The 22,228-nt window shown below is 39.4% G+C and overlaps 2 protein-coding genes across 2 annotated transcripts in view; one reads left to right on the plus strand and one right to left on the minus strand.

The window, feature by feature from the left end:
* CDC73 (cell division cycle 73) overlaps positions 1–22,228 on the plus strand; it is an 87,977-nt gene that overhangs the window by 44,030 nt on the left and 21,719 nt on the right. Inside the window, exon 11 of the mRNA XM_019746080.2 lies at positions 17,104–17,161. Coding sequence (XP_019601639.1) covers positions 17,104–17,161 — 58 coding nt within the window. The remainder of the gene's footprint in view (positions 1–17,103; positions 17,162–22,228) is intronic.
* On the minus strand, positions 1,689–9,378 carry B3GALT2 (beta-1,3-galactosyltransferase 2). Its single transcript, XM_019746208.2, has 2 exons — positions 8,777–9,378; positions 1,689–4,326 (listed from the first exon to the last, which is right to left on the minus strand). Exon 2 carries the CDS (start codon positions 4,295–4,297, stop codon positions 2,936–2,938), a length of 1,362 nt encoding a protein of 453 aa, XP_019601767.1. The 5' UTR covers positions 4,298–4,326; positions 8,777–9,378; the 3' UTR covers positions 1,689–2,935.

Genomic DNA, 22,228 nt, shown 5'->3' on the forward strand with positions numbered 1-22,228 from the left:
AAAAGGAGAAGAAAAAGGAACTGAGGGCTCAGGATTCCTCTCGTTTCGCTTCTCTTTAGTTGCACTTAACATGAGGTTCCCCTCCAGTGCAAGAAAATGTTGGAAAGCCTGGAGGCCGTGGCAAAAGGTGAAGGGCAAGTGGAGAATAGAAGACAGGCCTTTTTTGCTTAGCTTTTTATACCTTGTAAAAGGTGTCATTATGTGAAATACACAGCAGAATAGTAGAGGTCTTCGCGAGGGAACCCTGTTGCTTCGCCAGCTGTGTGGTCCTAGGTCCTCACTCAGCCTCTCGCAGGAATGAGACTTTCCTATCTCTCCAGGTTATTTATAAGGATTATGTGAGATGCATGTAAGGTGCTTTAACACAGTGCCAGGCACGCGGTGTGTGCGCCATCAGTGAACAATTCCTGTTGCTGTTGTTAGTATTTTTATAGGGGTTTTTGGTAATGGATATTCATATTCCAGTTGAGATTATATAGGATTATGCTGTATACTAAGAGGTGAAAATTTTAATTACAGAATTAGAATTTCATCACTTATAATCTTGATCAAAATAGTATATTGACAGTTATTTTTGTCTTCTAAAATAACTATTAACACTTTAAGTATAAAGATTATTCTGTAATATTTTCTTTGATGAAGCAGTGCTGTCATTTAAAATTATATTTTCATGTATAATAAAAATACCATAGGCATGAATAAGGCACAATTAATACGTGGTGAAATGTTTTCATACCATATTTTAAAATGCAATATAAAAATTCATATTTTGCTGAAGAAGTCAACTTGCATATTGTTGACTTCTAGAAAGTCAAATATCAATTAATAGTAGAATATTTATTTTAAAATAAGAATTTTCAGCTGTACTAAGAAACTATTATTTGGTCCAGTGCTCTTTGAGAACTCATCAGAGTCTATCATTAGATTACCATTGGTTTTCAAGATAGTATTATCAGGGATATAAAAATGATTTTAAATTGGTGCTTTCATAAGTCAACTTTTTACACTTGAATTTTTCCAGAAGGAAAGTACTCCCATAGGACATCCTGGACAAACAGGGCTGGGCTTGGTTCTGTGTGCATAGCTGTGCACCTACGCAGGGATCAACATACACCTTTCCCCCTTGATTTAGAGGTATAAATGAGAGAATTACACCGAGGGGCGGGTTCTTTTTGTCTGTCATCAAACTTGCGTAATTTGGTATTGTCCTGTTATGTGTGACTCGTATAGTAATTTTGGTGTCTAATTTTAGTCGTTTTGTAATCATATGGAATAAATTAAGTGAAAACCAGACCTAACAAGAGCTGAAGGTGTTGTATAGCTCAGCTCTCAGAATTACTCTATGTAGAACAGGACACTTAGACTAAGAAATTGAAAATGGGAGATAAACTGAGTATAAATAGAATTCAGTGTATGAAATAATGAGTACTTAAGCAGGCCTTGTGATTCTGAACTTGATCAAATGAGACAAGTCTGTTTTGATGCAATGTCTCTTCGGAATTAAGGATAAAAATAATTGTGTTAGAATTAGAATAAGTAACATCCTGATTAAATTAAGGTTGATACATTTACATACTTGTATGAAATAAAAACGTTAAAGTTAGTGGATATAGTATTTCCTGATTTTTAAATTTGTAATGGAGCCAAACAAAATTACTGTGAAATATTTGTACCATAACACTCAGTGATATTTTTCTTTACCTTTTTTATTAAAAAATTGATAAAAGTGCATTGTATACATTGTTCATCCTAGAATTAAGTGTTCATCAGCATTTGTAGTTTCCCCCCATTCCCCCCAAAAAGGTTTTTAATTGGTGATGCAGAATATTTGTCACCTACCAAATTAAAAACTGCAGGTTTGTAAACTTGGCACTCAGAGAAAGAAGTAGGTGCCATAAGATGATTAAGTATTGGCATGTGTACACCTGCTGTCAGGAAATAAACTTCCCGTATGTTGCATTTGGCAGCCATGCATCTTAAAAATGGATTGAATGAAACTGCTGCTGCACTCTTTATCCTTTTTCAACAGCACATTCTCTTTGTGACTTTAAGTCGTCACTTCTGCTTCAATTAGAGAAACAGGGTGTATTTTTACAGAGCGTCTTGAAGTTAAGTGGTGGTTCCTTAAGACTGCAATAACTGATCTAGTTGAATAATGCGTTGAAATACTAGCTTGGCCCTTTAACACCAACGAGGAAACACATTTGTCTACTTTGAAACATTTAATTTTTTGCTTTTATAAAAACTTGAGCCTGAGACACATCGATTTTTCACATTTTATCACGTCAAAATAATTTCCCCCAATATATGTATTAATAAAAGAAAATGAATCTCTCAGTCGCTTTTAAAAAGTAAATACTTAAGATGAGAACTGCATTGATGAAACATCTGAACTTTGTAAATGTGTTTCTGGAATAACTCAGCTAACTCTTATTGCATGGAATACGGTTTTTAGAACCCTAAAATAGTCATGTCAGAAAATTTGTCCTTTGCACAATTACAAAGTTTCCTTAAAATTGACAGTAATGTTTTATTTACATGTGATTATATATTGAAATGAAAAACTGAATCTGAAATGAGGGGTCTTTTGACTGCCCCCATTTCTTAAATTAAAATTGATGTGGGAAATATATGCAAATACGTCTTCTTGGCCCCTAACATAAGACTTGAACCATTGATGTCTGCATGCTTGTTATTGCAGGTTAATACACAGAATCCCCTTACACAGTTTTTGTATAGATTCTTTCAGGATGCCTTTCTGTTATATAATGTATTTTTAAGAATTACCTTCTTCAGAAATTAAAACAAATATTTTTGGAATTCTTTCATGTGGTGAATTTTAACTAAAACCTGTCCTATGGGTGTACTCAGTTTTAACTATACATGCTTTTAGCAATATTTTACAGATTGCACGTTGGAAAAGAAAAGTTGTTTTCTAGTGTAGTTTACGGTGGCGATACCTGCCTGCCTTTTCTTTTGCTGCGTTGGCACAAGCGTTGTGCTTATTTTGTTGTAAATGGTTCCAGTATTTTATCAGTTCACTAGGCTGGAACTGATGAGAGGTAATTAGGTGGCTGTATTTACAGCTTGAGTAAGAAACTCGCCAGTGATTGAACACAAACTCATTGGGCGGAGGCACAGGGTCAATTCTCAGCTTGGCGAGACAGATCCCTACGTATACATCTTCCAAGTGCAGACGGCGGATACTTAAAGAAACTTTAAATATCTTCTCGGCCAGGTCTCCAGAGAAAACGTACCCAGTCCCAGAGCAGAAGACAGGGTAGCGCTCACTTGGGTAGAGGTCTGGTGGCATGTACCATTTGCTGTCTTTGTTTCGGTTGGGTGCGTATCCTCTCATTAGGTAACCAGTGAAATAGTTCCGTCTGGGAGGCAAGTCTGGCTTCAGTAATTTGTGTAGCAGATATTCAGTGTTGACAAACATGTCACTGTCAGTTTTCATAACATAAGGGATATGTGGACAGTATGTTGCAACCCAGTTCATGCCCATCAGTGTTTTAATGGTCAAATTATAGTATGTATCTAAATATTCCTGTTGAATGATATCATGGTGTTGTCTGCTTTCTTCCAGTATTGCACGTTGCAGGTAGCCATTTAACTTAATACTGACGCCCAACAAAAAAATGCGCGTGATTTGGATTCCAGCTGCTAGACTTTCGTTGCCCCAGGTTTGCCGGATGGCTCTTCTAGCTTCTATTTGTCCAGGTTCTGCAGCTATTAGTAGTATTAAAAAGGGGCTTTTCTCTTGGCATTTTCCAGGTTCATTGATAATATATTTGAAATGGTAAGCATTGGGATGTCCAGTACCTTTCTCGGTGTAAATACTTCCATTGGCACTGAGTGTATTCTCCAGCCCTGTAACTCCTTGGGGCGAAAGGTCGGTGTTATTGGAGTTGGTTGCTGTTTGAGGCCTCAGAGTTTGAGGGACCGTTTCTTTCCAAATGTTTCGAAGAGAGCTGTGGTTTGTCTCACTTTTTGTGGAACGAAATCCTCGGAAAGTGTAGGTCACAGGGTTTTCCTTGAATCCACCTCTGCCTGGCAGCCAGTCATGATGATTGAAAAACAAGAACATGGCAAAAAGGAACACTAGGGAAAGTACGCCGATGAGGTGGGTGCGGAATAGAGACCTCTTGGCGTTCCAGCTCATCTTGGCAAAGCAGCAGTGCCTTCTCCTCCACTGCAGCATGTTGTACAGATCCAGGGCCGGGGAGGAGCTACTGGTGCTGAGAAGGGTTCCTTCTGCGGAATCAGGACTGTTCTTTGGTGACCATCTTCTCATTCGGTCACATTGTCTCCGTTGCAGCCATTCTGTAAAGATAAAGCACGGAAGTTTATGCAATGCTAACTGTTACAGAACTGTCTGAAAGAGACTTGGAGCGCTCTGAAATGAGGGCAAATAGGAATTCTGAAGCTGTGAACATACGGTAACCCAGGAACAAAGTTTATAACTCGTTTCCTTTTGGAAACATAACATCACCACGTAGAATTAGTTTCTTTAAAAATATACCTTTTTGTAGCACAGTGAGCACTGTAGTGAGGGGGACGGATATCGTTTCTTCCACTTACTTCGTTGTCTCCGTAGGTCTGGTCATTTGTACCCTGGACCTAAGTTAAACATGTACAAGTTGTGTGCATGTGGAGGAGAACGCCAGTGGTTTCCTGACCGAGGCCACGCGAGAAGGCCTGAGAGCAGATGGGAAATGTATTGGCATTAATTAAAATTGATTTGACATGCCATTGGTGGGGTGGCGCTCAGTCAGCGGCCCTTTCTGTACAGCGGCCATGTATCAGTTGTGGGACAGACGGCGCAAGGTTGATTATGGCAGAGCTCTGTTAGACACAGTGCGCTGCTTGGCATGTTTCCATTGGCCCCTGCTGTGCTGAGAAAGTGAGTGAGAAGATGCACCTGTCAAAATTAATTTTCAGGGTCCAGTAACTTCAGTGCAGATTTTCAGACAGTAATAAATGATGAGCATTTCCAGGCATTCTTTGCTAATCCTACCCTTCCACTCCAAATACGAGGGGTTCAGGAGATCATTATCTTCACTTAGACTGAAGATTGATTTTTACAAAAAATATATAGCAGCTAATTATCTTTAATTGTCTGTGGCCTTGGCAGAGCACTGTCACATATCCCAGTAGACTCTGCATGTTAGAATTAAACAAAGAACTACTTTGAACAGTCTTTTCAGATTTCGTACAAAATATGGGCACTAATTACTGTCATAGCCAACTGTTTAACATTTTAAATTTCACAAAATGCATTTTTAAAGATTCCTAAGTTATGCTGTGTTCTAAATTTGTACGTATGTAGAAAATTTGTTACATTTTTAGGACTTGCGAGCATGGCATTTAGAACCCTAAATTTTTAAAAAGATTATGAGATACCAGTATGAGAAGTTCATGGTACCGCATATTAAGAATTGGCTGTTGTCTTTGAAGCGGATTTTTCAGAACATAGCACAGATTTGTTCATGGTTTCTGGTTTGTTTTTCTGGATCAAGGCACAGGGGTGGAGTTGGATAAAGGAGCTGTAGCTTGAATTCTAGTAAAAGTAAAAACTTTGGGAAGGGGACTAATAAATATGCAATTTTAATTTTCCAGCTTTTTATTATGAAAACTATTTCTTTAAGCAAAAAAAAAACTAGTCAATAAAAAATTTAATGTGGGAACATTTATTTGAAATTATAATCTATACATCCATACGTATTTGTTCATTTAGTCTGTGATATTGAGAGATTCATGGTTAATACCAAATTTGTTTAACCTTGACCTGCAATTTAATTATTTTGGGGAAATAATGCCAGTCCTCATATAACTGAATAATTATAGAGTAAAATTCATTTATATACATAATGTGAAGAACTTTGAAACTATTGACTGAAAGTGTTGAGACATATGAATGAAAGTACTTCTAGTAACAGTCACTAGGGGGAGCAAGTAGGTGGGAATTTGAACAAATTTCTAAACTGTCATAGTACAGGCGCCGGCTTTTTATAATTTCTAGTATCTGAAATTTTGTAGTACTTTTAGAAGTTATGGCATTTCTCGCGTGTAGAAAATTAATCATTTTGTGAGATGCGAACAGTGATTTATTTTTAAGTTTGTGGTTTTAAATACATAGGATCTAATTTGCTATTTATTAAAGTTCATTTACATGAATTTTAATGTTACATTACTATAATGAAGACCAAGGCTATTCACTGTACCAGTAAAACATAGTTCTGCAGTGAACTAAGCTGAAAATAATTGAGCTGAGTATCATGATTTAGAAACTCACTTTTTCCTTTCTCGTGAATGTAAATAGTTGGCCAGTCTGTTTAGACTGGGAAACTTTTTCTAAGCTTTTATTTTCAAATGAAACATTTAATAAATAGTAATGATGCTTCCTCCACCACATAAAGAAGCCAGTAGATGTACGGGTTATGTGTATATACTTTAAAAATACAAAAGTGGCTTTTAAATTTTAATTTCATCATCTGATTTAAACATTCCAAAGCTCAATTAAATGTATCAGCTTTCTGTTCATAAAATAATGCTGCTTGCAATCTGGTTGAAGTCCCAATTATTTACATTTTTTAAAAGTGTAAATTTTGACTGCTTAAAAAAGCAGTAAATACAAAGTCAGATTTTTGAATGAATGTTTAAATAATGGACTGAAGAAGTGAATGAAGGTAATTATCATGGTAATAAATGTTGGTATTTTTATTAAAACAATATACCTGAAGTGATATTTGTTTGTAATCCAGCACAAATACATAGTTTATGGTTCCATGTGATTTTGTAGCAATGGCTGATGGAAATATATCTTAATTTAAATTCATGTATTTGTATGTTTGTAACTATTCAGCTGCTCAGGCTTGAAATCATATATACTCATATGTTAACCTCCCATTGATAAAAATGCATGTGTCCAGCCTTAAAACTTTTTATTATAAGTTTATCAGGTATTATAATTTTTCTGTTAAAAAGAAAGTAAAATTAAAGTAAAATTACAACCTTTTATTACACGATAAAAATCATTCTCCAGTTACTGCCTGTTGTATTTTAATTCTCAGAAAGTAGGAACAAGACAAGAAAGTTAAAAATATTGTGGCATTCTAAATATTTTTGTACTTTTACATTTTTGGCACAGAAATAGCTTTGATTTATCTCTTACGGGTTTTTATGGTAGTATTTTCAAGTTATAATGTGTGTTTACGTCTTATGGACTGAAGTTTATGGAATATTACTGTAAAATGTTCAGTTACTTACAGACACACATACCCACTCACTGTCTTTATCATTTGGCTTTTAAAAGTGTTGATATCTTTAGTGTATTGGAACAGTTGTAAATTTAAGTGGTGCTTAAATGAAAAAAATGCTACACTTTGTTATGAAATATCGAGCCTATAAAAATGTTTAATTGGTGACTTTAACCTTAAGAGATACAGGCTCTAAAAGGGACTTGAGGTTTTTACAACCATATTTTTTTAATACCATCTGATTTTATTCTTACGTGGAATAAAAAATTCATGGTTTGAATGAGAGTTGATGTTGAGATGTAATAATAGTAGGGCCTGCTAAAACTTGTTTAATCTTAATTTTAGAATGGAATGCTGACATGTCTTGCAAATGTTTGTCTTTTATGAATAGTGAATCATAGGTTACTGAGTTGTCCTGTGACATAGAGCAAAAATTGGGATCTTTGATAGATACGTAAAAAACTGTAGAAATATCTTTGAGTTCCTGAACCATGAGCTGCTATTCTATGATTGTTGCTAAGATAGTTTATTAATTTCTGCCCTGCACACACATAACCGTGGCAGTAGTTCGTTACTACATATTAATATAGCCTGAAAGCACAGTAGCTACATTTATTTTTAATTTTTTGGCCTTATATTGCTACCTATGGATGTTTTTATATCATAGTATTTTCATACTATGTTTTGGAATTTCACATTAAAAATGATCACCAACAACCTTATATGTAATCATTTAGAATCAGTCTGTTGCTTAAAATTAAAGCTCACTGTTTCAGGTAGGGGAATTTTTAGCAACTATTGATATTTCTTTGTTTAAAGTTGTATTCACGGACACCGTAATAACATGCAACCCACCGTGGTGGTGTTCTGTGCGTGGACCCAGTGCCTGTGATCCTCTGCACACGCCTTCTGTGTCGTGTCTCACTGCCTGGTAACACTTAAAATTTGTTGATACTCTCTTAGGTGGTGTTCCTTATCTCTATTTGATGAATATTGGAGGGAAGATTGTGTTGCCAAAAGCTGCTGTATATTGAGATCCTGTTGTAAAAGGACTTTGAAAACAGCTCTTCATGTTCAGATCATCTTTGGTGCTATTTAATGTAATTGCATTGTCTCTCCTGATAGCCATTTTTAAGGGAGCACTGTAATTTACTAGATAAGGATGCAATTTGACCTAATTTGGTAGAGGATTGCTATGTTTTCTTTAGAGGGCTACAGATTTTTTTTTTTAAGTTTAATTTCTCAGAGAATCCTTTAAGCACATCTTATATTTGCTTTTTCTCCCTTATATGCCTATAATCCGTATTTACTCCAAGCTACATAGTGACTTGAATAAAGCAGTGGCAGCTTGTCTTCTAAATAATGACACGTTTTTAGAATCATATATTTAGAAACCTTTCATAGTTTCAAGGGCAGTGAACTGTACGAACTCTTTTATCAGATATTATTGCCTGCAGGGCTAAAAAAAGGCAGCAGACATTTACATGAATATCACACATAAGATACTGACATACCTTCCTTGGTCAGGCCATTTGTGTGGAGAGGACTAAGCCCACTGAACGTACTTTGGGCACGCCATCACTTCAGCAGAAAGATGCTATGGAACATGCGTACATCCCCCAGCAGTCTGCCGCCTGCGATTGCTTTTCACAGCCTGCAAAGTGTCCGTCTGTCTGCCTGGCCTCCAGGCACCCTCCTTCTTCATAGGGGTCCTGCTCTTCTGCGGCTTTTCCTGTCTTTCATTTTCTCTTTCTTTAAACAAAAGAGCTGTAGTTGTCCGTTCTGTTTGGAGCACTGTGGACCCTTCCCGACAGTCGATACATTGAAGCTTTTTACATCTGCTGTTTTGCTGGCCGGACAATGCAGTGCTGTATTCTCTTCTCAGTATCCATATTTCTAGTAAAAACACGGAGCTGCAGTGTAAGGCAGCCAGAGCTAGAACGGAGTGCTTCGGTTGTGTTGGAAGAGACCAGGCTTTAATTCTCTCTCGTTGTTGCCTGGCAGCTGCAGGAAGGATTTTGAGCAGTTTTCCTGGGGTTTTAGTCTATAATATGAAACCCACGTTTCCTCAGCTGCTGCACAGGCAGGCAGCAGTTTAAATGTGGGCTTGACAGATGCTCTCTCTGACAGAGCAGAATTGAACGTCACTGCTTGGCTGAATCCCACGTGATTGTTTGCATTAATTTGGACTAAAAACCTAAGGTAGGGGAAGGCTTGGGGATTTTGCTTCTATGTGATGAATTATATATACTCAGTACAAGTGTAGTGATGAGTGTGTGATATGAAAATGGGATGATTATGAAAAGGTTATAATTTTATTTTTTTCCATTTTATGTCCTTTTTTTTTAAAAAAAAAAAAAAACTTTATGCTGAAGAACATGCTTTCTTACCGTTGTCAGTGTTCGATGTTGGTTTTCATGTTTCTTCCATGGTTTCACTGGGCATAAGCAATTATTAGCTTTTATATGTAACTTGGTGAAATTTAACCCTTGCAGTGCACTCCTTCCCTTGAAGTTTTTGTTTCTTCCTCACATTGTCCTGATTTTACTAGTATCTGTTTAAGACTCACAGACCCTTTTCTTTTATCTGTAACTTAGACCCCCGCCCCTTGCGTTCCCCCCCACTTTCTGGGGTTTATGTAAATCAGTGCCATGCTTTGCTTTACTGACACGTGATGTGATACAGCCTAGATCTTTTTTCTCTTATGTGGTTTCGAGTGTTCTAGAAGGCAGCAAAACTTTTAATCACTTTTTTAATGTCAGCATTTCCTTTTTATTTTTCCTTTTGTTTAAAATTACATTTATGATAGAATCCAGCAAAATGAGCTGGTAGATACAGCACACGTGTACAGGATCCTCTTGGTGGGTAATGAGGTTTCACTGGTCATATTTACTTGTTCTGATATTTATTTCAGGATGGGTTAGTAACTTACTGTCAAGCAGATTTTTTAGTAAGCTCTAGATACTCATGCAAACATTTCTTTGTACATTTAGTATCCTGGGTTCTTTGCTTCCTTTTCTTTTTTTTTTGTTTTTAAACTGGGACATTGTCTTTTTTTTTTTAAACTAGCTTGAATTACCAGTTTTTTCTCTGAGGCTTTAGGGACATTAACTCCTAGAAATTTATAGTTTTGGAACTTAAGCTATATATTTGTATATGTTTCATCCCATCTTTCTTCCCCAGTCAGTGATGTCTCTTATTTCAAATATAGATGTGCATTTCCTCTAGTACCTGAAATTTTTTTGTCCTCATTTATTTTTAGTTTAGCTGATGAAAAGTACTTTGTAGTTTTAGGAATCCTATGACTGGTTTTTAGGAGTGTATATGACTTTCCTAGAAATTAGAAGGAACATTAAGAATTCTGTAAATGTGAAATCTAAAGCCTAGAGCTTTTGACTTTGAGTAGTTCAGTGTGAAGGAGAGACCTAAAACCCAGGTTTCTTGGCATTTAGGCCTCTTGCCCACGCATACCACACACGCTCACCAGTCATTTTTGTGTGTTTGTTTAATTTAGGCAGCAGAGGAATGCTTAGTGCCTACTTAAAATACCTTATCTTACAAAAGTAGAAGTTGATTATAGTAGATCAGTATTTACCCATAACCCCTCACATAGGATTTCACTGTGCAGCTCAGCGAGCAGCAGTGGCCATTTATCACTAACCCAAGTCAGAATGGACACCAGGCCTACCAGAGTTGTTGTACAAATGGCTTTTTCCCTTGTAATGGTTTTATTACTGTAATACTCACCTAAAGATGAGGAACTAGTGCTTAGCGTTATAAACTAGTTATCCCAAATATTAGCTAACTATTGATGAGAAAGAGTCCGCCTGGGAGTTAAAACGATATTTATGTCCTTACGTTCTTTTCTTAACCATTATGCTACATGGCGCTGCTGTGGAAATTGTGGGAATTTTTTTCTAGTGCTGGCACACCATGCCCAGAAATCATTCACAGAAGTATAAATGGTTGTCACATTTTTACTTTACTCACCTGTTCAGCAAATATATATTGATCAACTACTATGTGCCAACATTTGCAGTTGGGCACAGCTTATTAAAGGTTAGGGGTACAAAGATGGTTTAGCCACCTTCCTGCCCTTTGTCTAGGAAGGATAAAGGAATTATTTTTGCCAGTTCTTTTGAGTGGACTCTTTTTTTGATGGCCTACTGGATTTATTATGGATCTTGGTTTTTCTTTTCTTTTTTTTCTTTTTTCTTTTTGTTTTGCATTTCTCATTTTTATTTGACAGAAAAAGTTGTTCTCGCTGTACAGATTTTAAAAAACCAAATGCATTTAAGAAAGGTGAAGAAAAGTTGGGGGTAGGGGGCCACAATCTCACTGGGAGGCAGTAAGGGCCAACTAATTTTAATTCCTGCCCCATGTTTCCAGAACACCTCACACAAGTTCTCTAGCCCCGAACCATCATCCCCCCAGAATTCAGGGGTACAGGGGGACAGTGCCTTCCAGTCTCTTTCTGACTCAAGACTGGGAAGTCTTGAACTGTATCCTCCCCTCCAGCAACTCCCATTTTCATTCCCCGCAACCCAAGCCCCCCAAAACATGTGAACCAGGAAAAACAGATTAACATTTCATACAAACAAAGAAAAATAGGTGGGGAGGGAAAGAAGGGAGCCCCTCCCTGCAAGGTGCTGTCAGGGTTTGGGGTGGCGGGGGACCCCTCCTGCAGCTGTTGGGGGGAAAGGACGCATTCCTTGTGGCTCCAGAACTTGGGGTGTGGTGGGATTCTCCCCAAAACATTCGTGGAGACCTGGATGAACCGTGCTGCACGGAGGCGGGGCCCAGGCGTGTCCATCCTGCATTTGTGTCCTGGGGAACAGCTGTCCCCACGCTAGCCTCTCTGGGAACCCCGCTCTGTGCTGCTCTGCTGGTCCCATGTGAGGGTTGGGTGAGGGGCATTGGCACTGAGGGACCCGGAGTCTAGTGGTTTCCTGGGGCTGCAGGTTTGGGCAAGGCCTGAGGGTCAAGCTTGGGGTGGGGAGGAAGCAGAAGAGGAAGACGAGGAAGAGGAAGTGGAAGTGGAATAGCAGGAACTGAAGCCGCTCCAGCCTCTTGGCCTGGCTGCGGTTGGCTCCTGGGATGTCCCTTTACAACAGCCTCCTTTGGGGTTGGGGCGGACTAGGAACCCTCCTCAGTGCTCGCTCAGGTTGAATGGGACAGTAAGGAGAGCCCTCTGAGTTCCCAGAACAGGAGCCTGCGGAGAAGGCGCTCCGCCTCCTTGCCCTTTGCTGCTGCAGGGTGGCCAGTGCAGAAGGCTGCTCGGCCCCATATAGGCAGGTGGTTCCCACCCCCAGGGTGGAGCACCCCAGGGCCAGGACCAGAGAGCATGTGTTATGGTCACCTGCCGAAGACGTGGTCTTGGCCACCGCCCCAGAGGAAAGGGACTGAGACCCTGCTGCAGGGGCGGTCTGGGCAGGTAAAGATGGAGTGGACTGGTCAGAAAAAGCAGGTGGCACAGGGGATGTAGGCGTGGGTCTGGATTATTGAGAGCGCTCCACGGTAACCTGCTGGCTGGTTGGGAACCTTCAGTGTTGTCCGGAGCCCCTGAATTCCTAGTGGACTGTTGTCTTAAAGATACTTGCTGTGGGACAAGTGTTTCTGCAGCAAACGAGATTCCTGAAAACTAATAAAAAGGGGCCTGTGTCCTTAATCAGAATTTACTTTAAACCTTTAGGTATAGCTGCATTCTGTTTAAGTTAAGCTGGTTAAGAACTTCACATAAAGTGCAGGAAAGCAGAGCAGGCATGAGATAAAAGTTCCTGTAGTGACTTTTTCTAGCAACCTTCATGTTTCCAGCCAAGAGAAACGGTGAAAATCTTATGACAGGCGAGCTTGTAGAAGTTCCTCCTCTAGTCTGGTTTCTTTTAACATCTGAATTCTATGGTTAAACTTTCTCAGTAGATGTGACAAGCTTCTTTGTCAGACTCAGCAGACTGCCAGCTATTTTGTTAAGTGTTATAACTGTCTTGTAATTTTTCCTTGCATAGGTCTACTTTTTAATCTGTAACATGTCCCTGATGGGAAAACAGGTAGTCATAGGGGTGGCTGGTTATCTCAGTTGGTTAGAGCATGGTGCTGGGAGCTCCAGGGTTGCCAGTTTGATCCCTGCATGGGCCACTGTGAGCTGTGCCCTCTGAAAAAAAAAAAAGAAAGAACATAGGTAGTTACTACTAAGTGCGTTATGGCCACAACTGCCCAGGTTGGTTTTAGGATTTTCCTGAGCCCGTCTAGAATAAATCTCAAGGAGTCAGAATTTAAAGACAGGATGTACAATGCCTCTGTCAACCTTAAAAATAAAATAGCTGGGAGCGGCCAGTTAGTTCAGTTGGTTAGAGCGCGGTGCTCTTAACAATAAGGTTGCCGGTTCGATCCCCACATGGGCCACTGGGAACTGCGCCCTCCACAACTAGATCGAAACAGCTACTTGACTTGGAGCTGATGGGTCCTAGAAAAACACTGAAATAAAAAAAAGTTAAAAAGAAATAGCCAGTTATTTTACCAGCAAAAAAATGAGTTTATTGAGAAATGGCAGAGAAATTGCAATTTGAGACATGCAAGCTATAAGACACCATAGGCAAGACCAGAGACGAAGGAGAAGCACATGACTTTATAGAGAAAAAAGGAAGTGGCGAGGGTGTGCTTCGAACAAAAGTGCGCAGGGTGGCCAGGTTTCCCATTGGCTGGGTTGTTGCTAGTCTGGGAGAACATCTCCCCTTCTCCTGTTGTGAGGTAAAGTTAGCTTCCTCCATCTGGGGAATAGAAGGCAGGCTTCTCCTGCCGGGGGGTCTGCTGGCAGAGCTGGGGGTGGGGGTGGGGGTGGGTGAGAGCCGCCCCCTTCAGGGCTTTCTGACCTTCATTTTAAATGAGGTTTCCTTTGTTCTTTTTCACACCTTCCAAACTCTTCTACTGGGTACAGAAGTAATTATTTTATTCATGTAGTTAATATTAATAGTTTTGCAGTGATTATTACATGATGAATCAGGTATAGATTTGCTCATTATCTAATAGTCAGGATAAGTCATTTCATGGACTTAACATTAATCTGTTTATCTAGATAAGTTCAACTAAAAATCTTTGGTTAAAAAGATTGAGGGAGAGAGGGGTGTGAGGGGGACACTTCAGTCATGGCGGGTGACTTCCATCCCCTGAGAATGCGGAGAAGCCCTGAGGATGTGAGCAGGAGCCGGGCAGCGGGTCCCCTCCCATCGCTCCTCGCCGCTGTCTGGGCTTTGGGGTGAGTAGTGGCCCCTGCGGCAGGCGAGCGTTTCACAGCACTCACCTAAGAGCTAGCTTCCTTTGCAGTGCTGGAGAAAAATGTTAATAAGGTTTTGGATCAGATGTAGTTTCCACCGCAGTACTCTGAAAATGCCATTGGACACAGTTACTTAGAGACCAATTTTAGTTTTATTGAGCTCAATCAAAAATTTTACATAGTAATGTTTGCTTGGAGTTTTTATCTCTTGACTATTTGGACTTAAAATTAGGTGAAATCTTTTGTATTGCATAAAAGATTTGGACAAATAGCATATATTTGGCTATTTAATTTTAGTGAATGGTTTTCCATTTTTGAAGAAAAAAATTACTGTTTATTAAGAGTTTAGAAATTTCCTATAAAGTCAGTAGATGATTTATGAACCAGTTGTACTTTTATTTAAACTCATAAAGCTGGAATTAGGAATTAGCCTGATTACAAATTAGCAATCTCAGAACGACCACAAGTGTCAGTGTTTGCCTGCCTTATTTTTTCTCCTTCAGTTTTCATCAACCTGTGCAACAGCTATTGTTTAAGAATTTCTTTTGACTTGAAAGCAGAGCTAAATTTAAGTCTCTTTCAGAACTAATGGTAGACATCTTTATCTGATTTAATTCACACAAATTATGAGTGATCCTAAAGGAAAATGTAAGCATTTAAAAGCAGCAGTACTTTCGCACATACTTTAATAGTATGATATAGTCTTTGGTTTGTCAGTAGCATAGCTATTTTATTTGGGCACAAATCAACTGGACTCTTTCAGTTGTTACTTGGTATATATGCAGGGGGTAGATACTCTTGGTTATGCTGCTGGAGAATGGGTTTTTGGTGTCATGACACGAAGAATTCAGAGACACACTGAATAAGCCAAGGAAGCAGTGAATTTAGGCTTAGGACTTTATTAGAATGGGGGTGCAAAATACCCAGGTTTTAGGGGTGGAGTTGCAGGCATTCCCAGGTGGGTCTTCGCTCACCACTCCTTCCGGTTGGGTGGGATTCCCTTTATTTGGCCCTTGTCTGAACTGCCATGGCGTCAGAGGGGTGGAGAGTGTTCCCTGCCCACAATGCTAATAGTATTATACTCTGTTACCAGTTAGCTACAGTTCACCTTGAGGAGCAAGATGGTGTCCGAGTCACCGAAATCTAGCTCTGGCCAGTCGGGTAGCTGCACCTTTTTCTAAGAGTGATCTCATCTCCTTTCTTTCCTTTGTCTCCCTCACACCCTCTTTCCTTTTCTCCCCCCTCTCTCCCTGCAACCCTATTCTTTCTGCCCACAAAGCAATTAGAGGGATGGTGCTGCAGGTAACACGCCTTGTTACGGGGGTTGTAGAAGTTTATGAAGGAGGCTTTGGTTGACAAAACTACTGAAGATCATTTAGTCAGTGGGGCCAGGGGAGGCAGTCTGTAGTGTTTGGGACGACTTCTGAAATCAGTGAAGTTCTGTGTTCCCCGGGACTTCTGGCTGTCCCATTGGGTATTTGTGTGTGAGTAACAGGCCTTTATAATTAAATGAAGCTAAACCATAATTGGAATACAAAGTGTGTTTTGTAAAGTTTTAAATATGCACTGAATTTTCCTAGGAATTTACAGTATATATGGAGGGAAGATTGGGCTTATATTTGTTCTGAATTTTGCCAGTATTACACCATTTTGAAAAATCATGTTGCTGTTGTAGTGATGCTTATAGTAATTGAGTCACCAGTACAACATACAGTCTGTGGGCCTTTGTAATTGTTACATTCACTGTGATTTTAGGTATAGATTCTAGTATCTGATTACTTCAGTGAGTCTTCTGGTGTAATCAGGTCTGAGATGCACATATTGAAATACATATTATAATAAATTTCTTTCTATAAAAAAAAAATGTTTTAATAAAAAATTTAGTGTGAGTATGATTGAAAGTATTGCACCAGAAATAGACAACCTTTTAAGTGTCTTAAACATTTCAGAGGCATCTAATCCTGAGTATATAATTGATATACTTCCACACTTAGCATATTTCTTTGTACATATTCACCTCCTTAGTAATTAGTTGAGATTTGTTATTCACTTTTTAAAGTATTTTCAACCACTCTTAACTGTAACAAGTCTCATCTTTATAAATGGGATTATTTTCCCTGAATATTTTAAAGGCATTTAATATGAACTGTTTGTGGTTTTTTAATGCCTTCAAAGTAACATTGTTTACATCTTTCTTACATGAAGTTCTGTATTATTTATTCATTTTCAGACTGTTTAAGGGAAGAAAGATTGACTTGATTTAAAAGCTGGTAATGACATTTCTGAGATGTTAAAATTGTTAGCAATTAAGCAAATCACTGAATATTTGAAAAATATTACATGCTTACAATAACTACAGTATGGTAACAATTTACATTTATTTTCCACTGAAGATTCCAATTTCTACTTTATGACCAATAGCATAAAAGATAAGGAAAGTTGTTTTTTTTTAATTCTTAAGTTTGTGGAGTGACTGAGAGAAAACTAGATACGGAATTTGTTGGCAGTAATTAAAGTGTTCATCATGTAAAAGGATTTTCATGCCATGTATCACTTTTTATTCTTTAAAAGGAGGGTGCATCGGCCCGTAAGACTCAGACTCCTGCAGCACAGCCAGTACCAAGACCAGGTAAAAATACAAACTTTGGCTTTTTGTTTTCTTTCTAAATGATGCAACAGTGAAAGGTTTTTTTTTGATATTTTATTTTGCTTTGAAGGAATTGAAATTTTACTTAAAGTACTTCTAAAGTAATATCATAAGAACAATTACTTGAAAGGAGGTATAGTTGGAGAAAATTTTTAAGAAAATATTTTTCAGATTTTTAGAAAAATATTTTTAAAAGCTGGTTATGTGTTGTGTACCATCCCCCTCACCAATTCCTTGATAAAATCCATGATGGTCCATGAGGATGTGATTTTTGTTCCCCTGTAGAATCAGAGAAGCATCATTTTAATAGACTAATAGGCAGCTTTTATGCTTAGAATTTCAGATGCCTGTGTTATTTAGTGTGTAAGGTTCTTAATCATTTTTTTTTTTAAATGTGTTAAGCAGAGGTAATATTGAAGTCATTTTAGAAATATTTTTCTTCCCTCTTCCTGGTACCTGAAAAGATTGATGTTTATTAGTGCGCATAGATACCAATGCTAAATTCATTTTAGGTTTTTTTGGGTTTGATTTTGGTGTTTGTTTTAATTTTACATTTAGCATAATTTCAGGGCTAGGCTGTACTGTGTGTCTTTTTTACGTCATTGTTGTTGAAAGTAACTATGAAGGAAACGAAAAGTACTGGAAGGCACAGTAAGAAGTATTGGAAAGACGCAGGTAACTGGGTGACCTTCTCTTCAGTTTGACTTGATCAGGAGTGCGTATTTGGGCTTCTTTTTACTCATAGTATGGCCACACACAGGCTAATTCTAAAATTATGTAGATTATGCATAGTAAATAGTTCTGGAAGCACTTTAAAAGTCTGGGATTAAGATTATAAGGGGCTTTGATTGGAATGGTTCTGAATCGGCTGTTTCACTGTGCCCTGGATCCGTACACCTGGATCTTGACACACCTTTTTTAACATGACAGTGGGTTTGTTGGAAGTCGTTGTCATTGCTGTTTTTGAGGAGGAGTGCTCCATTAGTCGTCTTAAATTGGGAGCACGTCGGATATAATTGATTTCGGATGACAGGACCGTGGTCTATTTTAAGGAGCGAGCATCATGCCAAAGCAATTATGAGAGTACAAGGAAGAGCAATTAACTTCGGTAAATGCTATTTGAATGCCATCTATGCTCTCAGTGCCAGGCACTCGGAGAAGCTCCAGGAGCTGGTTGCAGGAGGAAGTAGGGATGGGTGGGCTGAGCTGGGCCCCAAGAACACAGCCTACAGAGTAGAGGAGCTGTGGTGCTGGCCGCTGGAGCACAGGCACCCCCAGTGGTTTGTTGTTCTTGGAAGGGAGGGACGGGAGGTGATCGTTGGCCAGGCTACGAAGATCCAGTGAGAAATTCAGAAACAGTATAAAAAAGGAGAAATCGCCACCCAAATATTCTAACCCAATTTTGTGTTGTGTGATGTAAAGTTGTGTTATCTCACATTTTCTCAGAATCATTTGGCAAACAAAGGAATGGGGTGGAGGAGGCAGGAACACCGATATAAACCAGGTTGTTCCAATGTGCCCTGTGATGAAATGAAATTATGGGAGCTGATCTGCGGGCGATCACATGACAGAAGGAGCTCTGGGTCTTTTCAGCTCTTAATATTCTGTCATTCTTGCTCAGTCCTTCTACCAGGATGCACTGACAATTAAACTGATTGAAATTAATGTGAGCTAATGTCTCATAATATAACAAATATTCTGATGCCCATTCGTGTGTGGTCTCCTCTTCTTCCACTTAACTACTCCCCTAGGCCCACAATCCCTACCCACCATTCTAAAAGCAAAGACTGTTTTATAAGTTTTCAGCACTCATTTGTCACTAAGACCTGATTTGAGTGGGTGTTAACAGTTTGTCATCTTTATTTGTCAGATTAATGAATTTCTGTTTTGCAGCAAAAATGTGTTCATCTGTACTGTCTTTTTAAAATTGGAAAAAATACGAATGTACAAAGGATCTGGCAATGTAATATGTTGTAGATGCGAGATTATAGACTTATATTATTTGTAGGCAGAGCGAACCTTTTGGAAATGAGACACGGAGCCACCTATTCTCTTTTCCTCCAGGGAAGGAACTCAAAGATGGACCTCCATTTTTTATCGTTTTCTTCTTTATCCATTCATCAAATATTTATTTAGCACCAATTGTGCCATGTGATTTAATATTTTAAAGTGTTTGCAGTTATCCCTAACTTCTAAACATTCCTTTAGGGAATATAACTAACAAGAGACATGTTTTCCAATGTATTAAAAAGCACAGCCTTTGAAAAGCCACAGCCCTGGTCTTTTTTGTCACTTGCTTTTTAGAGCCAGGCTCAGCCTCTCGCACATACCACTGCTCTCCCACCTCTTTCTGGTGCACACAGAATGCACATACTTCACTTCTCCAGCTTTAATTCTTCTACTTTATAGATCTTCTGAAACGCGTGGGTGGCTTACAACTCTAGTTTACCTGCTTATCGCTCGTGTGAGATTGAGTGAGTTAGCCCTCTGTGTTTTACACACGTTTCTGTTCAGTCATCGCTTTATAACCTAGGTGCGTGTTGGAGGGCCTCTTTCCATACTTCTAAATCTCTGTGCTGATGATTTTCAAATTTTTGTTTCCAGTTTAGACGTGCCTTCTTATCTCTGGTATTTATATTAATTGTCCAACATTTGGATATGCCATGGGCATCTTAATACTGATTTAAAAACTTCACTCCCTGATATTTTCCCCAAGATGGCTTCACACTTTTCAGCTTCTTCCTGAGTAAAAGGCACCACCATCCACTTTGTTTCTTAAACCACAAACTTAGGAATTATTTTTCATTCTTCACATTTGCTTATTCCTCTCATCTAATGTTGGCAAGTTCTGTCACATTCACCTTTTTTGTGTTAGAGATTCATCACTGTTCTCTTTTTCTCCACGAGCACAGCTCAAGTCTAAACCGTCATTGTTTCTTCAGATCGGTGCATCTTAAAGTCTTATTCCATGAGTCCATGACCCGTTCATTTCCGGTCCCCAACGAGACACATCCAGCGCTGGAGAGTACAATGCTGTCACAGCACCCCAGGGCCTGGCCGGTCTCGAGCATCGCGCTGTGACTGCATTTTGTTCAGTGGGCCTTGGATTGGGAATCTGAAAAACAGAACGCCTGCTGCCTAAGCACACACACTTCCAGGGGCAGCAGGGTGGGCTGCGGTGCTGTGTGTCGTCCTGACAGAGCCTCTGTTTTCCTGCTCGCCCCCCTTAAACCTGTTACCGAAACCCATTGGGTTTGCCTTACCGAAGATGTGCTGGGAAAACCACATTATGTCACTCTCTGGCTTACAAGTTGCAGGCTTTTCCAGTGATGCCTCAGTACAGACTCACGCTGCCTGGAAAGCCCTGTGTGAATTGGTTTCTGCGTATATTTTTTAAGCTCATCTCCTGCCACTTCTCCTTTGGCCCCCCGGCCGGCACCTCTGCAGATCCACAGGCACAGCACTTTCTTCTGCTTCTCCCATTTGCTCATGTTCCTGCTGCTTCTCTGGACTTGTTCTTGGCAGGTTGGCTCCTTTTCATGCTTCAAATCTCCGCTTAAATGCCACTTCCTTTGAGAGGCTTTTCCTACGCAGTCTACCTGAGGACACCTTCCGCTCAGTGTCCCCTCCTGTTACTCCTTAATATTGTGTAGTCACATGTATTTACTTCTGTGTGTTCGTTTGCTTAGTTGGGGTGTGGCCCCTCTACTTCACTGAGAGGTCTTGGAGGGCAGGGATTACTTCTGTTTTCTTTATCATTCCAATAACAAGAGCCTAGCAGAGTTCTTGTACATTGGCTCCGAGTAAATATTTAAGTGACGAATATAATTGTATTTGAAATCAGACATAGCCACAAAAATTGCTAATTCTCAGCCTGTAAATCATCAGTCACTGCATTTGCTGGACTGGAGGTGGGTGGGACCAGGGGCTGCAGCGGTCAGTGTTGGCGGTGGCCACGGTGCAGGAAGTGCTAGATGGGCGCCCAGAGCCGGCGAAGGACCGACCGCGCGTTGTCGTTTCGAGTCTTACAGCAGCATCAGTGATAGAAACTATTACCTGTGTTCTGGTTGGGGCCACCTGAGGTGGAGCAGTCAGTCTCTTCTCCTCGCCTGGGGAGGGTCATGTGCCTGGGGAGTGGCCCAAGGGGCTTGGAGTGGAGATCTGAGGACAGACTCGACTCTGCTGAGTGGATTCCTGTCCGCCCTCTTGGAGGCTCATGCTTAGCGAGCTCCTCAGGGGCCCTGCCTTCGTCCTCGCTCTTCTGTACTTGTTTTCTTCTAAACCTCTAAACTTTATTTTTAATATGTGAGCTTTCATATTTTATCTTTTTCTTACATTGGGTCCTTTTAGCCTTGATTTTTAGTGAAACACTTTTCCTAAATTCCTGAGTCCATTTTGGGCTCTCTACCACATCAGTGGCATTTCATTCAAAGACATCTTTTCTTTTTTTTCCTCCTTAGTCATTCTCATAGCACCTGCTGTCTCCTGTGTACCCATGTACCCGTCCATCCTGTCATTGCTTTGTCCCTCTACCAAATACCAAATAGTTACGGAGACTGTGTTACAGCCCAGATGACACTGTCTAGTTAATCAGATGCATCCAGAAGTCCTGTTTCTAAAACTGACTTAATAAAGTGTTAGTATTTTTCCTCAGCATTAAGAAAAATGACAACACTATAGCAAATACATACATGTGAGAACTTCCATTTGTGTGTGTCTTCTTCTGCTTTCTGTGGCTGGAAGAATCATGCTACTGGACTGGATAGTACCTAACGCAGTGACTTACTCTCCATAGGAGTGTAAACTGTTGTGCAGTGTCCAATTTTACTGCATTTAAAATGGAACATATTCCGAAAATGTGTGAGCTTTCCTTTAAAAGTAGTATGTTTCTAAGAACTGATGTTTAATTAGAATCTTAACTCTCCTAAATTTTTATTTGCTTATATGACTAAAAAGCACATTGTAGTAGCACAGCACATGGAACATAGAGGGCAGTCAGTAAATTTTAATTGTTGGATAAATGCTGAAAATTGAACATACAGCACTTTA

The sequence above is a fragment of the Rhinolophus sinicus genome, linkage group LG12 (assembly GCF_036562045.2).
Source record: "Rhinolophus sinicus isolate RSC01 linkage group LG12, ASM3656204v1, whole genome shotgun sequence".
In the NCBI taxonomy this organism is placed as follows: domain Eukaryota; kingdom Metazoa; phylum Chordata; class Mammalia; order Chiroptera; family Rhinolophidae; genus Rhinolophus; species Rhinolophus sinicus.

Coding starts and splice junctions, on each gene's coding strand:
- B3GALT2 (XM_019746208.2), bottom strand. CDS start 4,297: ATGAGAAGATGGTCACCAAAGAACAGTCCTGATTCCGCAGAAGGAACC.